The 18,437-nt window shown below is 36.3% G+C and overlaps 1 protein-coding gene across 1 annotated transcript in view; it reads right to left on the minus strand.

The window, feature by feature from the left end:
* Positions 1 to 18,437, minus strand: part of LOC133530152 (transcription factor Sox-17-alpha-A) — a 210,597-nt gene that overhangs the window by 176,432 nt on the left and 15,728 nt on the right. The window contains exon 2 of the mRNA XM_061868010.1: positions 16,580 to 16,772. Coding sequence (XP_061723994.1) covers positions 16,580 to 16,659 — 80 coding nt within the window. The 5' untranslated portion in view covers positions 16,660 to 16,772. The remainder of the gene's footprint in view (positions 1 to 16,579; positions 16,773 to 18,437) is intronic.

Here is an 18,437-nt window from a genome sequence, read left to right on the forward strand (position 1 = left end):
TTGTGAATATTGAACATTAAAATATTTTACTGGTAACAACTGAGAATAATCATTCCCACTAGGACCCACCAAAGTAAGTTAATGGTACTACAGATCATTATTATAAGAAAGATGAGAATACCCATTCTTTAGCTAGTCTATCTATAACTTAGAATATTGACCCGTTTGGGCCGCTCATCTGATTTGGAGTTTATTCAGTAAAATATTATTTTGCCTAATATTTAAACATTATAACTTACTATATTGATCACTTTCGTATATACTATAAGGGTATTGAGTTATTATGAAACAATTTGTAACTCATAAGCAGACAAGTTAGTGTACAATATTATGTATGTACTATGTACCTACAACTAATCAGATAGTGGAAAGAAGCAATTTTGTGTCATACAAGGCAACATTGTTTTTAGTTTGTTACTAACTGATGGGTAAGTGCCTATATTTAAATGGGTCATCACAAGACAGTGTACGGATTTTCTGAATTAAAATAATTTTAGATAGTCTTACATATAGCAAACCTGTAATTGAGGTAACACAAACAAAAGAGGCACTATCACTTTATCTTAAATCACCACAAATAAAATTATTATCTTGACAGTCCACGTGTACCTAAATAAGTAACTAGCTGGAACCAGGCGGCGCGAACAACCACGACGTCAACACTTCCAAAAGTTTGTCGTGACACTCTTGCGACCCCAGGCTGCCTTCCTCTAGGATTCTAAGTCTGCTAGTCCATTGATACTTAGCACGAACGAATCATCTTTTAGCTTGAACAGGGGATGAATCTGCTTCGGAGAACCTTTGTTTCGTGAGGGCACGATATATAGATTTATGTTTTCCATTTACCTAGTTAATGACGATTTCGCCAGGAACTGTTCTCATAGGGGATAAAGTTGTCCCGTAGTTGCTTTTAGTAAAGTGATCGCTGGTTTTTATTAACAAATAGCCACAATGGATGGAGTGCCGGGTGTTGACTGTTGACTAAAGAATGGTTTCAAGACTAATTCTTCATTAGCTGCACACTTCCACGTTAGTTTACTGCAGTATAAGCTAACAGTTTAAATATTATCATCGAGCAAAATAACAAAAACAAACATTCTTGACCCGACTTCGCCATTTTTAAGACATGTTTTCATAATTTGACGTATCAAATTATCTGTCAAAATTGACAAGTATGCTCCACGACCAATCACGTTTATGAGCTTTCGAGAAGTCACTTAGATCTTGCTTAGATCTCTAAACCATCTCTTATTGATGTCTTATTGAAATAAGACCGGAATCAAAGTTAACGTCAATTTTGACATATCGTTTAGTTATCGATCTTTTCAATCTCTTTCCAAGAACTAACGCATCTCTAAATCATTGTTCGAATCGGGCCCTAGATCGATTTTTCGACCCCCGTATGGCAAATATCATCGAAATATCAGTCCTTTCAGAGATCACCGAAATATGCAAATATATATACAACAATTGCTCGTTTAAAGAATAAGTTTATATAAAAGATATCACGCGTCTGATTTTTCTTATCTGTGTATTAACTTTACAACTGCTTTAATACAAAATAAATTGCATCCGTAATAATATATTATTCAGATTCCCGATAAAGGTAATGTAATGTATGGAAATATTCAGCAATTTATAACCTGCTTTACATTAAATATAGCATAATTTAAAATATCCACTTTCATCATTTTCGACACACTTGTGCAAGTTAGAAAAGCTCTCGAAAATTATGGGAAAATTGAACAGGAACATAAAAGGAAACTTTCATTATGAAAATAGAAAATTTTAATGTCCATACAAAAATATGAGAAGTTTCCGAAATGTTCCCATGTAGAAATTTCGCAATTTTCTTTCCAACGACACATCAGTAAAAAATGAAAAATATTTATTTCCTTATGAAGTAAAGGTTTACAATTTGGCATAAGTAGTTGGAGCTTCCTTTTAGGTGAATGAACCTGTATCAGGATGCCCCGCTCCTCCATAACTTACAGTCTTTTTACTTAGTAGTAGGGAAATATTGCATAAGTACATGAAAGTTTTATAGCCTTTTTATTATATATATATATAGTAATATTCGAACACGATGAAACTCACTAATTTATTAATGATTGACTGTACAAAAGTTTGATTGTTCAACAATTTAGCTGACAATCGCTAATGTGTGATGACTCAATTCGAGATCTCTTGAAATTCGAGGGCTTAAAATGAGTCATTCGGTCATGAAATTATTCTAGGTAAATCAGCAGTACCAAGATTTTTTTCTTGCTTTGTTAATACGCTGGTTCCTTGGATAATCTCTGATAACGACTTTATTTCTTTTAAAAGACCGATTTTCTCCTAAAAGTAGGAGGTTCTGTATTTGGTTTTGGCTATTTTTTTTAATGTGCTCGTTTGTTGCCGATTATTCCGAGACTCATGGTACGATTTAAGTACATAATTATTTCTTTGTTTGAAACGAGTTACCTCCAAGATGGTTCCATGTTAATTTGGTTCTGTTTTGATGATGGGATCCATGAAGAATTGAACTCCTTAAGATTCAAAGGCACATACATGATGATTTAGGTGTTTTCTTTAGCAACTGAAGAATTTCCTCTCGAAAATCACCAATTTGTGGAGTGGAATGATGAAGACCACAGATGATATGTGGAACTACCCTTATGTAAGTGGAAATGACTAAGACTGAGAGGTGAGGAATAGGCGTCGGAGGCGAAGTCAGCGGGTGGAGCTTGAGGGGTCTATACTCTGTATCTTTAGGTATTCAAATAAAAGTAAACAAAATCTACCCTCAAATGGCTCCTTAAGCCAATTAAGGGTAGATGAAAGTGTTACATAATCAAATAATGTAGGTTTAAGTCAGGTCGTTCAGTGGTTGGTTAACCAATAAATGTTATAACTACCCGAAAATTTACAAATTATTTGTTTACTTTTATTTAAATACCTAAAGATACAGAGATACAAAGTTGATGTTCAACTGCTCGTGCTAATATTAATACCCAAGTAAATGAAAGATTTCAAAGTTGAACCACGAGCGACTGGTTCGAAACGTCGAATCTTGAGCCATGCGAAGGTTTCAAGGCACGAGGGTTAACTAGAAATTGTTACCGGGTGAAATTTTTCACCGCACCAAAGCAAAGAAACTATCAACTGTAAAAGATTACAAATCATCATATTTACCATTTCAAATCATCACTTAAAGGTCAACTCCACCAGCCAAAACCACTCAAAATTTCCATCAAATTACTTTTCCAATCTTGTGGATGAAATGCAACTACCCGTTTTCGAAGAATAAAGAGCGCTAGAGTGAATAGAATATTACCTACTTAACATTCTATGTGCATACAATTAAAGAAAATATCGAGTGATTATTTGAATATTTTTTTAAATTTTTTGGCCATGTGGACAGGACTGAAACAAACAATGTAAAACTACTGTAGGAAACAAGATGCGACATGCAGGTTCTGCCAGGAGACAGAGGAGACTGCAATGCACATTTTCTGTTCCTGTGGACCACTAATGTCAAAAACAAGTACCTACTCAGAGCGGCATGTATTGCAACCCTATGAGGTTACAGAACATTACGGCCCTGGCATCTGGAACTTCTTGGATTCCACGGGCATTAGTAATGAACTTTAAAGGGCCGTCACAATAGATCACTGCTTGGTCGACACGTGGCACTCACTCAAAGGCCCCCAACACCCCCAAATAATAATAAAAAAAGTGGACAGGAAGTTGGCCGCGTAAGCTGAAGACGCAGGTTCGATTCTGTTTCGCCACCAGTGAACTTGGCCACTTTTTCTTTAGACTACATCTCAGTTTATAATTTTAAGTGCATATTTATAGTAGGTATACCATTTAAACATGACCATCACCCGCTGTCTAAACTATACGTCGTGCTCCGCTGCATCCCTGATAACAGATGCTTATCTCGCTGATACCTTATCAGTTGCACATTGCACTCGCCATACTTAACCATTGTATATCATTTGATATTATAATTCCACCATATTTTCCTTCAAACGTAATAACTTAGAGAATTAAATTTCTTCTAGATTTTCGTTAAAAGAAGATTAGGGCGTTTGCTAGCTGGCACAGATGCATGGAGCGGGCGGGTACTATTGTAGGTCCGATACATGATATAATAAATACGCTCATACTATTTTTCGTCAACTCACTCACCCGTTCCGTGCAACCGAGCCAGCTAGTGTAAGCCCTTAATGTTCCACTTGTTCCAGTGCTCGATACTGTCCCAATAGTTGTCACACCAAAGCTGACAAACGAACTGTCAGCAATAGGAATTATGCTGTCCATAACTGTATTGAACACTGGTTATCCAGTAGCAGGTTTCTAGCTGTGTTGGACGATATGGTCTAATTTCTTCTCGAGCTAAACGTTCTTGTATGTAGATATAACAAAATGAGGCCTATGATAAGCATTGGAACACGCCTAACTCTGACAAACAATATTTGGCAGTATATGTCGACCAGACGTGCTTAGGGATGCGAACTTGGCAACGTTTACAAAAAAGCTGGAGACAGGGTCAATGACCTAGACCCCCTTCTTCTACATCTACAAGATGGACTGACTGATCCAATAAAGAAAACTTTATTTTATTTTCGTGATTGGGGAAAAAGCATATACAGGCCAAGGCCAAAATGATAAATGTAGCCTACATCATAAGACGATTCATTCCTACTAGGAATCGGAATTGCTTGTCAAGGCGCTACATAGCAGATTACATATGTTATATTTGTACATTAATTACTGGCTGTGCGATTTTCGCTCGAATCGAGCGTTGAGATCTAGACGACTTATACCGTACCAACATATACCGTGATTCGTACAAATATTTGAGGAAATTCTACAATCTTCTCCCTTTTATCACGTAACAATAAAATTATAATTAATCGTATATTTTGCTTCCCACGTTACACATCGTTTGCTTTTGATTCTACGTTCTGTCAAAGTTTATATTAAACTTACTGTAATATAAATATTATTTTAAAGCACATACGGATATGCAACGATGAAATACTTAGAGATGAATATGTAACGTTTAGAGACATTTAAGTATATTTATAAACGGTTGACCACAGAATACCTAATGTTTTTATGTTCAAATTCACTACGTTTTAGAGCATTAATAATTTTTTGTACACTACTACTACTATCAGGTGTATGCAAACGAACTCGGAGATCAGAATCTTAAAATCGTCCTTCATTACTGTAAAATAATAAGAAGAGCCTTTGCTCCAACTCCCTCCATCTCATGGTTCCTTCCATTTCTCCAAGACCATATCATCAGATCCTGACCTACTTACAATACGACCAACTATGAAACCCTTTTAAGCTAAAAAAGATACTTAAAGTGATCAAGCCGTCTTAGAGATATCACAAAACATGCACAATAAAGAACCCAACGACACTAAGGCTTCTCTTAAGAGGAAATGAGAGGAGACGTGCGGGGAATCAACCAATAGCATTACAGATCGTGTCATACACGAAGACGCGCCTTGAGTTGTATTATCATGTTATTAAAGGTTAGATTTGACAAATCTGCACGTCATCGTGGATGACCGAACTTGTAATTCACATCTCTTCACCCCTCCGCTAGATTACAACTAGAGTTAGGCCGAACATTCGGTATTCCGCATTTTCCAATGTTCGTATTCGACCGAATTATTCAGTTAAAGTGCCGAATATTCGGCAAATATTTTTAAATATGTTTGTCTTGTTGCAACACTTCAAATTTATACTCCTTCAGAATTTTTCGAGTACTCTTTTAAAACTAGTTACTTTTCCCTGTCATTAAAACAAAATATCTTAACATGTTGAGTCTATAGAATGTTTTGATTATTTAGAGCTTGTTATTTCGTGAGTCCCTTCACTTTTGTACAGTTTGTTTCTATTTAACTACCTACCTACGAAGCATTTATTTTTGGCTGCTAATCTACACTCTTACTCTTACAGGCAAAAAAAAGTTTCCAATTGGTTTACTAAAGTAAGGTTCGGTAAGATCAGAACTGAACATCCGGCCGACTATTCCTATTCGGCAAAGTCAATTCGGCCCACGTCTAATTACAACCAACGCTATTGGTTTTTTCGCGTATGTTTCCCAACATCTTCGCCTCAATGGAAAGCCTAACAATATCTTACGTTTAAAAAGTCGGTTATAAACTGCCCATAACACCCAGCAACACTTGACGCGCAACATAGATTATCATTCACGTATATTAAAGAAATACAGTTTACTTCACGAAGAGAAACATCATTGTTGTGCGATCAAAACATGCGTTACTGGGAGACAGAGTGTCAACAACTTCTTCGCGGAAAGCCGTGGAATCCAAGCATTCATAGAGAATTCTGACAAATATCAGCATGCTTGGTGTTAATGTAGTGTTTAGTTTTAGCTGCCCAATATCACACAAGATGTCGCTGTTCTATGGGCTACTTCGCCCTATTAATATTTTTTACAGCACGTTATAAGGTAAAAAATTGAAAGCTTTCATAGAGAATTGTGTTGAATGTAATGTTTAGCTTTAGTTGCCCAATATCACAGTAGATGTCGCTGTTCTATCGGCTACTTTGCGCTATCAAGATTTATCTACAGCCCCTTATTCAGTTAAATTTGGTTTCCGAAAAAATGGGTTTCTACTAAGTGCAGTGCAGTAATGAACACTTTTTTTTTCTTTTTATTCAGGACAAAAAACAGTAACACACAGGTTTAGACACAAAAATAAAATACAAAGAAAAATGAAGTGTGAGACCAACAACATCGTCCACAGATTACTAGATTACCTACTGATAAATCTACAACATATAGCGCTAGGTAACAATATAAAGGATATAAAACTAAAATTAACACAGCTACGGTTACAACACAGGTTTATAGATACAGTAACAAATTAATTATCGAGTTAGCAGAAGTAGTTTTGTATAGATACATTTTAAGGAGCGAGTAAAAACGGCAAGGTCCACCGGGGCGACTTTTAGTAATGTTTTGTTTGAAGAAACTGAATCACATTCTTCTTATACACTTGGTTTATTATAGTTTAACCTTAACGTGTAGGGGTTCTGAGAGCTGGAAACCTCGTGAACTCCTATGGCTTCACCATTTTGCAAAAGTTCCAAAAACTGAATCGATAAGAAAATCAATATACTTATTTTTTTGTCATAATTAGTAAATTCAACGACCAAAGTTTCTTCAGAATACTATTTTTTGAAAATAAAAAACAATGGTGAACTGATTTATACTACGAGTAATAGTAGTCATGTGTTCTCTGAAAATGGTTCGTATTCGGACAAAATAAATTGTCAAACTATGTTCCAAAAAATCTTGCTCCAATTAACGTTTGCCGAATTATTATTAAAGCAGAGACGCTTTCCATATCGATTTTCGCGCATTGACTCGCCTGCTGCTATCTCTATTGCACACGCGCAACTATATTGCTATCAAGCTTGTAGTCTACTTGATATTAACGTCCGGCAGCATGAGCGGGTCAGCAATATAATCATGCGTGTGTATAGAGATAGCAAGATAGCAACAGGGGGGTCAACGTACGAAAATCTATATGAAAAGCCTCTCTGCTTTGGCCCGAATGCATTTTCCCAGAACCATATTTTTTTTACTTATAATTAACATATATAATTGATTAAATGGTGTGATTATTACAATTAATAATGTAAACTAAAACTAAAATATGACTAAATTAAATCTAAAATAAAACTAAAATAAATCTAAAAACCGGCCAAGAGCATGTCGGGCCACGCTCAGTGTAGGGTTCCGTAGTTACTCTTCCGTCACAATAAGCTAAACTGGAGCTTAAAGTATAGTAAATTGCTAACCAAGGGATGAAACGGTACCTTTCACCCGAGTTAAACAAATAGGCAAATTTGCATAATCAGTACCTAATTAAAGTAAGTCTTTTTACTATGAAGGGAAAACTTTTTGCGATAACTCAAAAAGAGCTAAACTGATCATGTCCGCTATAGTTTTCATTTAATGTCTTTCTTAAGCTCTACTTCCACGATTTTTTTCATATTTTTTGGACCTATGGTTCAAAAGTTAGAGGGGGGGGGACACATTTTTTATTTCTTTCGGAGCGATTATCTCCGAATATATTCACTTTATCAAAAAATGTTTCTTGAAAACCCCTATTCGTTTTGAAAGACCTTTCCAACGATACCCCACACTCTAGGGATGAAGCGAAAAAAAAATTTCACCCCCACTTTACGTGTAGGGGAGGTACCATAAAAAAAAAATGTTTAGATTTTATTGTACGACTTTGTCGGCTTTATTGATTTATATATCCATGCCAAATTTCAGCTTTCTAGCACTAACGACTACGGAGCAAAGCCTCGGACAGACAGACAGACAGACAGACAGACGGACATGGCGAAACTATAAGGGTTCCTAGTTGACTACGGAACCCTAAAAATGGCCCCTGCGGCATAGTACCGAAGACGCTGGCAGCATTTCCTCGCTGGATCGTCAGACTGATGCGTTGAGCGAGGAAGTTGCCAGCTCTTTGATCTCCTGTGGCGTCTCTGAGTCTCTTAGACAGATCTTTGAAGAGACTCAGAGCGCCAGGGCCCCACGAAACTAAAAAACTAACTTAACTTATTAAAATACTTCGTGCAGAATATAGGATGGATTAGATGTGACTATTAACCTCTTATGAAACTTCTTCACATGAAAATTCTTCGAAACTAAAATAGTCCTTTAGGTTATTTCCTCATGTCGTAATTCCAAGTCAGATTGCCAAAAGGTCCACATTCCTTATCAGACAGTATTGACATAGCTTGTGTAACGTTATCACTGCACTTGTTAGGGCAAACACTCTTTGTCCTTCCTACATGCAGTATATCACCGTTTATCTATCTATACTTGCTATATTTATAACAGGCGTATGTTAACGGCACTAATCATGGATCATGGGACATTTGACGCAGCGGCTTACGTAAACGAATAACTCGCGAACGCGAAGCGGCGCGGCGCGGGTGAATCGATCCTTAGATACCTATGGAAGTGTCCTATGTGGCGGTATCGTTGCGAATTCGAATGCCGTGGGCCGCCGCGCCGCGCCGCGCTGCTTCGCGTTCGCGAGTTATTCGCCCACGTAAGCCGCTGCGTAAGAGAAAATTTGGAGTATTTTTATATTTCACCGACACCTGTAAAATGTCTACTGTTTTATTTGTTACAAGTTGAATGTCCTATTCGTCCTTTGTTGTCTATGTATTTAAATCCTGACCGGTAATATATGATCACGCGCCATATTGCGGAGTTTCAATGGAACTGAATTTTTCATACTAAATTGAACTGTCACCCTATACATGAGAATAACAGCGCCCTCTTGGCAATTATCATATATTTCTGATCGGGCTTTAATAAGAGCTGCTGCAATTGGTTTCAATATTATTAACGAATTAAAACTATGTTTTTTTGGGATTCATGTCAAATATCGGTTTCTTAAGCTGTTACTCGTACTTATTAGAAGGTGTTACTGGTACGTATCCGACACAATTCTGGAATGCCACAAATGGTTGAAAGTGTTCTAAGATGGGGCAGTGTCAAGCACTGGGGCGTTTACCTTACCGTGTAAATTCCCTTCACAGTCATCATGCCAAATATCGGTTTCTAAAGCAATATCAGACGGTGTTGCTCGTACGTATCCGACTCAACTCTGGAATGCCACGAATGATTGAAAGTGTCTAATGGGGCAGTGTCATGCACTGGGGTGTTTACCTTACCGTGTAAATTCCCTTCACTGTCATCAGCCTAGTACCGATTTCTAAAGCTTTATTAGAAGGTGTTGCTCGTACGTATCCGACACAATTCTGGAATGCCACAAATGGTTGAAAGTGTCTAAGATGGGGCAGTGTCAAGCACTGGGGCGTTTACCTTACCGTGTAAATTCCCTTCACTGTCATCATGCCAAATATCGGTTTCTAAAGCTCTATCAGACGGTGTTGCTCGTACGTATCCGACACAATTCTGGGATGCTACGAATGATTGAAAGTCTCTAATAGGGCAGTGTCATGCACTGGGGTGTTTACCTTACCGTGTAAATTCCCTTCACTGTCATCAGCCTAGTACCGATTTCAAAAGCTTCATTAGAAGGTGTTGCTCGTACGTATCCGACACAATTCTGGAATGCCACGAATGATTGAAAGTGTGTAATGGGGCAGTGCCAAGCACTGGGGCGTTTACCTTACCGTGTAAATTCCCTTCACTGTCACTGTCTTGATGTAAATCTGGCCGTGTAATGGCATAATGATGCCGTTTAGACGCAATTAAAAAAGAATTACTTTCTCTTCGCCAGTGTGGTTGACATTATAAGCAAGATATGAAAAATATCTACATTTATATACTATCTATATTGTTGGTACAGTCGCCATCAGATATATCGGAGCGGCCGAAGTGCTCAATAATATCTGAATAAGTATTCTAACGCCTTGACAATAGAGGCGTGTTCAGATATTTGTGAGCACCTTGGCCACACACACCGATATTCCTGATGGCGATTGCATGTTTACGAGCCTCAAAGCATATGTTTTAGATTTTAAAAAAATACCGTTTAACTTATTATAATTTTATATGGAAATATTCTGCAATAACAAAATTTTTAAATAAGAAATACCAATTGTACGAAGAAAAATAAATCACGGCAAATACGTAACAAGTATATATGAATCATATACGATAATTTTCATTTTTTTGCTTTCATAAATGATGGTTACTTATTTTTAAAAAGCGTTTTTCAATAAAAATAATGTCTAGATTATTTACCTTTTTCCTAATGTTAAAAAACGAACTATATAATAAGGAAAGCAACACGTTACACGGTTAATTCTGCCGATTCACGTACAATTTTGCTTCAATCCAATGCATTAAGAAGTGCAGTACGAGAGGAATATATATGATAGACGTTTTAAAAAGTCAATTATTACACATGGGAAAAATATTAAAATGTATTTTTATTTTGTTTTTCACAGGAGGAATTCCACTGCACACTACAACTACTATATACTAGGTACTAGCCCCATGTATGTTTGTATGTCCATTACTTTGGTGCACCCTATAACCAAATAAAACAGCGCCATCTACAGGTGTCGGTTGTAATGTTTGTGCCAGCCGTGAAAAAGGCAGACTTATACTCTAGCACACCCTCTTTGTCAGTAGAAAGAGGCAGGAAACTTTAAAAAGGTACCTAGACGTGAAGAGCTACCTTTCCATAGAAAATTTGAATTTCGCGCCTTTTTCTACTGAAAAAGTGGGTGTGTCTGAGTATAATTTAAGTTACATAATTGAAACAGTGAAATTAAAAAAACACACATGATTATTTGTCAGAATTGTAATCAGATGAAATTACTTTAGTACCAGTACCTACCGAACATGGATATTAAGTAACTTAGAAGCTTGATCGATATTATGATTTGCTAAAGTAAGTACTATGCAGTGTTCGAAACTTAAGTTTAAACCAAAAGGAAGATGATAAAACGAACGGAAGGCACCTACGTGTCCTGCATTTAAAAAATAAAACCACCTTTTAAAAAGACATACTTCAGTGTCTGGCGCTACGTAAAGATAGATCCACTAAGTAAATTCCGTACAAAAACTTAATTACTTATTTTTATGATGTTTAAAATACTCTGTATATACGAGTATTAAATGTTAAAGATACGATAATTACTGACAATTATTTTGCAACGGCCGCGGATGTCAGTGTTGCCACGACAAAATAAAATGTTGCCAAGTTAAAAATAACTTTACTACTAATATCGGCGACTCGTGCTGACCGCTCCCGACCATAACTCCACTTTGCGACAAAACAAAAAACAAATTTGCAAACGTATAAAGAAATTGAAAGGTACCGGCGAGCGCGATGCTATCGCAAAATTATTTCCAATTTCACCGTTTTGCGTCTCCGTTCGGAAACGTAACGTTCTTTTTTTGAATTTGTGTTTATTTTTTATTTTCCTGCAGACCATCGCGGGTCCCCTCCCATAAATTATAGTTCGGTAGCTCTCTTAAAGGGGTTTCTGTGATTTTTTTATTTTTGTTTAGCCCTTTGAAGAATTTATGTCCCGTCTTACTTAGTAACGGCGGTCAGTGGGCCTGTCGGGTGCCCGACTCGCAGAAATGTTTCGCTCGCTGGCTGGATTGTCTACACTCACTACAGGGGATTATTTGCGGCTCCGGGTAGCATGACAAACTTATCTGATCGCGCTAGCGCGTCTTTTTGCTAATCTGTGCTGGCCACTGAAATCGTTTGGAATACATTACGAAAATACGCATGTGCGTAGGAGGCATGATTACTACTTACATGAAAATGGCAGCATGGGTCGATTTATGCTCTATGAGTATCTAAGATTGTCCTGCTCTTTAAGACGAAAATATAACATTTAAAAGCTTAATATCTGTATTAAGCAGAGATGACAGCAAGCCATATTTCCCGAGGCGATCAGATTTAATTTTATTTTAATTTATGACATATTTATAGTCTATTAAACCAATTTCTCATTAGAAAAAGGCGTAAATTAAAAATTTGTATAGGAGGTTGACCATTCACGCCTATATTTCTCATAATTCTCATAAATGATGCCTTTTTCTACTGCCAACGTTGGCTTACCGGACTAGAAAACTTTACAAAATAAAATTTAAAAGTTTTAATTTAGTTTATGCCATTAAACATCATCAAAATGTGAAGATTTAGTTTTTTGTAAACAGCAAAATTTATTTTGCACCTGAGTCTTTGTATCACGATCAAAACTATGATCAAAACATTTCTAAAAATCTCTTTGGCAGACAAAACGGATTCCGAATACTGGCAATTGGAATAGTTTTAGGTTTTTTTAATCTTTTTAAGTTTGGAAGGCATCCTAACGGTATTCACCAGGAGACATAACTCTGGGACGGTCCGCGAACAAACTTTTTATATTATTTTGCTGTTGACCTCAACTCTCGGCTGCGTTCGATTTTTGAAATCTATCTTTTTAATCGTCGTCGACTTGGCTCAGTTTAAAACATAAAATATGAGTGCTGAAATATTGATAACTGACGCTCAATAATTTGATCCATATGACCGCATCTTTAAGTGGCAATCTTTATGAGATTATTCTGGCTTACATTAAAATCTTTAAAATTTAAATAATTCCAGAACGAATTGAGTTTATTCACAATAACACTCACATTTCTTACCTTTAGAACTGATATTTGTAATATTTTTGGAAATCTCAACTCGTCTTCCACATTTTGTAAAATTATTTTTACAAATATATTTTCTTAGGTAATTATTGATACATAGTAATATTCAAATCTCGTTATGGAATAATGAATAGTAGATCGGTACATGAAGCTAGATCACTAGAAGTATATCCTTTCCTTTCCTAATTAAAAAGAGCTAAAAGAAGTAATTATGTTTCTATACACTGCATTTTGCAAAAAATGGTCATAACTTCCGCAAACCTTGTAAGATGCCAAACTGGATATCAAATGATGAATCACAAGGCAAACTTACAATGGAAACGCAAGAAACAAGCCGGTAAGCGAGATTGCCTTATTAATTAGGTATGTTAAACAGCGCTTATAACGACTTACAGCCACAAGGGGATGCCAAAAAAAGTACACTGGCTGGTCTAATTGCGCTCAACGCCGGCCGAAATTAAAAAGAAAAGTCCCACAGCAAGAATCCCGCCTATTTTTAAAAATGGAACCCGCCGATGATTCGTCTAATTAATAAACCAATCACGTACGGTCGCGACGCGGCGCGGCGCGGCGGGCGCGGGTGCCGGGGGATGAACGGTCGGAAATTCGAATACTATATTTTTTCTGCACTTAAAGCATTACGATGATACTTAGTAATTGGCTTGACGACCAACTTAGCTCAAAATTAATTTTGATTATGATTTTTAAAGCATAAACGAGCTTTCATAAAACAGCTAATCATCAACACGCCCATATCTGATCTTTAGTAAAATATAAATTGACACTTCGAATCAGTAAACCATTTATCTTATCGAATCAATCTGTTTAAAATTAAAACTCCGATAAAAATCACAGTATGTTATGAGAGCGGCAGATTATTATGACACGGCATAATGTTTCCTTTCTGATTGAATGGACATGAATGAAGCTATTATTAACAGCACGCCCAATATTGACACCGAAAAATTACGGAAAAAAAAATGCCCGAAGCCTGTGTGCCGGGAAAAAATAATCATTTATCAAATAAATGCATTCCCTGTTATGTCCTTGCGCTGCGTGATTGCAAAAACTAGTTGAATAATAAACGCTGAGGCTGGCAACACTGGGAGCCGAAGACGCCCGAAGAGCGGCGAAAGCGGGCGAAGATTAGCGAGCGTGAGTTTTTGTTTGCATCAATTGATGCGCTCGCGCTGCGCATTCGCACAATGAATAATTCAAAAATTGACATGAAATGGCGTATGGTTCTTTTTTTTAAATGAAAGGTGCCCGATTGAGGACTGTAACCGTCTGACGAATTCATCGGGCAACGGCTTTTTGCGGCCCGTAATTACTGTATTACTTTATAGATTATGAAATTGATGTGGGAGCGTGATAGACTCCCGAAAGCGGCTGTCATCTGAGATTGCTAATTCAGCCACTTTAAATCGCTAACAAATTCTCAGAGCAAATGTTCAAATGACGAACACTTAAATTTCCAAGCGAAGTATCAAAAAAACTTACCTGAGTGCTTAATCCGAAATATTTTTTTAAAAGTTTGATATAAATTTCAATGTTAATACCCGCACACACAAATAATGCACGCATTGGTCTATTATAGTGTTTAGATCAAATAACATATTTAAAAGTTTCAAACATAAAGTAACTAGCAGTTGCAAATTATGAGTGTAATTATTTTATGTTTACATTCTTTATTATAGGTGAATGAACACTCATCATGTCATAACATTAGTATGAAGTGAGAATCATACGTTTACCCTAAAGTTGCACAATAAAAGCAATCTTATACGTAACGAGCATCTTTGACTGATAAGTTAAAGCTAACTCAAACTAATAGGAGCAATAACCTATTTCTTCAAACATTATATCCCACCAATGTCCGATAATTCTTTTTTTATGGGTACATAACAAAAACCGAGCAAATCAACAAAATGTTTCTACACCTAGTCTTTTAGTATAGTTACTATTAGTAGTAATAGTAGATTACTCACGGTATATCGTAAATTTATAAATTTTTCATCTATCACAACATGTTTATTGTAATATGGTACCTATACCTATAAATGTCACTAAGCAGTAACACAGATATCTTCGTATAGGTGCGTATAAAACATCAAGGATGATTACAAGAACCTCGAAGCCAAGCATTTATATAGCCAGCTATAAACATGAATTATTGGCTAACCGCAAATAAAATCTCGCCTCTTATGACTGAAAACATAACATCCAATGTCATATTAATATTACTAACGTCATCTTACATTTAAAACAACGTAATTAAATTTTAACAAATTTGAAAATGGAATGGGCGTCCGCGCGAAACCGAAGCGCGGAAAACGCCACAGTCTCATCAACATAGGACGGCAATGTTGCCATGACAAAAAAATAATTAAATGCGAGTAATGCTGTTAATGATGTACCCAAGCCTGTGACCATTTCCAAGTATAAGTAATCTTGTCATCTGAATTCTGCTTTCGATTGCCCAAAAGGTCCTCGTGTGTTTTTTTGAATAAATGGCTTCATCCCTCACTAGCAAGTAGCCAGTGACTTAACTTACGATCACATGATGCCTTTTTTGTAAAGCGACACTGGCTGATTATATCATTAAGAATACAGTTACAATAATGAAAAAATACAATTAAAAAGTTATTCCTGATGAGGAAACGTGATCGGAATGATGTTGGACCGAAAATGAAGATTCCGTGCCATTTCTGGGGAATCATGGATACTTTTGTTGTTTGTCTGAATTGTTTACTCGATTGAACGTAACGGAGAAATGACAGAAATGCACCATAACGATTAAATTCATTATGAAGACAAGTCAAAGTGGATAAGTTTATATTATACCTTTGGTCACAAGTGCTTATTAAACTTCGGAAGCAAAAGTTTTTAAATACTTCGTTAACACATTATATCACGCTCATAGTTTATTGGTACTATGATAGTCATAAACAAGGAGGATGAAATTGTGACAGTCGACAAATATTTATGTCACTAGGCGACAAATTTTGTCAAACTTATTTATTTATCTGTTTTTTTTTTTTCATGCAAATGTACATAATCGCATCTTAGTCCTTGTATAGACCAAAATAAGGCTCATGCCCTATTAAATCGTAGTTTAAATCTAGCTCGTGGAAATGTATGCCAAGACCGAAAGAAAATTACCGCCATTATTAATTCATAGAAGCGATTTTCCTCTAGATAAATACTAGGTACCTTGATGTACGTTAATCGCATCATTGTTGACGGTTTAGACTTGTAATATTGAAAATGTTTTTATCAACTTTGGAAAGTCACGTCACAAAAATATCTCTAAGTAAATAAAATACGCTACGTCATCACGACATTTAATAAAAATACGAACAAGTTACTTACTTGTACGATGAAAAAGACATGTTGCTGTCCAAAGGCTGATCGTCTACCGATCCAGTCGTCGTCAGCATTAGGGTGTTCATTCGTGGTATAACCTGACGTATCGATGGAGCACTACACTAGTTCGACGGTCGATAACTGCGTCACAGAGACGCGTTGCATCTCGTATGTCACGTCACTAGCGGCCGTCCCATGTCTGAAAAAAAAGGTAGATTTATTTCTCTCTGGTTTTTAAAAATGTCTCGAATTTGGTGGAATGTTTCTCAAGGGCATGTTGAAGCCGTATGTATAGAAAAGCAAGAAAACACAATGCTATCTGTACTTAGTATACTGATATTGCAGTAAGACAGTAAAATAACAAATTGTTCTAGCGAAATCTCTTAGATGATGTCTGCATTAATTTAATTTTAAAATTTATCACATTTTATGATATAAGAGTATATATAACTCCAGTATACGCGTATTTTAGCGGAGCCAACAAGCACTTGTTCCAGTATACGTCAATATTTGACAATAATTAGGATTAAATTTGATTCAATTTATTATTAGGATATAATATCGATATGAACAGCACTGGCCAAACTGTGGTATCATTTTTGCATATTGACTTTTCAATTTAGTTCGCCTTGTTCTGGGGGCTTAATGCGAGATTCAAATGGATCCATTTCAAAATTGTTACATAAATCTCTGACAAGTTGTTATGATAAATTAAAGAATAACATCCTCTGTGTGCAATTATATAAGTACAATCTCGTTAAGACTTGGGTCGTGAGAAACCATTTGTTGAATTCCGCTTGTTGCAACCCTAGATGAAATGTTGGATGATTTACGATTAGTATCTAGGGCAGCCGAATTTTCTTTGCTTCCTTATTAACTAAAAATCTTAGAATTTATAAAATAAATATTATAGGACATTGTTGATGTTTAAATTAGAGTTATAGCTCATTATATGAATGGTGTGGCATAAGACGGCCGGTAGACGATGGTTATTTAAACTGGCACAATATGTATACTCAAATCATATATGAAATTCTTTTTCGTAGCTACGGAACAGGAACTTAGGAAATGTATATAAAAGAATCATCTGCTTCTTCAGCAGTACTGGTAATAAAGTAAAAGGGTTGGAAAAAGGACCCGCAGTAGTTAGTGATAATTTACGTAGGTACGAGTACGTAGCTGCAGTGTCACTCGTAACTAAATTTGTACAAAAGAATTCTAAAATGTTACCATTCATTCCGGTAATTATTAACATGATTGAAGTTACACTAGCACATTCTTTACTTTTATGCACAATGCAAGTTATACATAAGCTGTAAAAACATATATCACAAAATCATCTACGTGTTTATTTGTTTAAATAGACTTTTAAAAATCGAAATCAATCGCGTGTTCGTAAGTCATGGCCAAGCGCTTATTACATCGGCAATCCATAACTAGTTTCATGAAAGTCGCAGTTTTTCCTTCAATCGTGTCAACTAAGAAAAAATACATCTAACATCGCACGGACCAGTATCAGATTTGAGATACCGGCCTGTGTAACCGGCCGAGCGGCCATATTGAATCTGATTGACAGCTGTCAATGTCGGCGGCCCTGCGACGCGTCGCCGCGCCTGCGCGCAGCGCTACAAAGCGCGCGTATAGAAAAAATGCTTTTTGTCGATGGTCTAAACTTTTTCTAAGTTTTTTACGGCGTTGTGATGTGACAGTTTGCGTTCGTGGTGGAAATGAGACTTATTTTAATGTTGTTTTTTTAACCTAGACGTTTGTTAAGTTAAGTGAAGCTGTGTTTCGTTTTGTTAAGTAAAACTGTAAGTTTTCACAATTTATAACATAAGGATTATGATATTTAGTTTTAGTACAC

The sequence above is a fragment of the Cydia pomonella genome, chromosome 22 (assembly GCF_033807575.1).
Source record: "Cydia pomonella isolate Wapato2018A chromosome 22, ilCydPomo1, whole genome shotgun sequence".
NCBI lineage: Eukaryota > Metazoa > Arthropoda > Insecta > Lepidoptera > Tortricidae > Cydia > Cydia pomonella.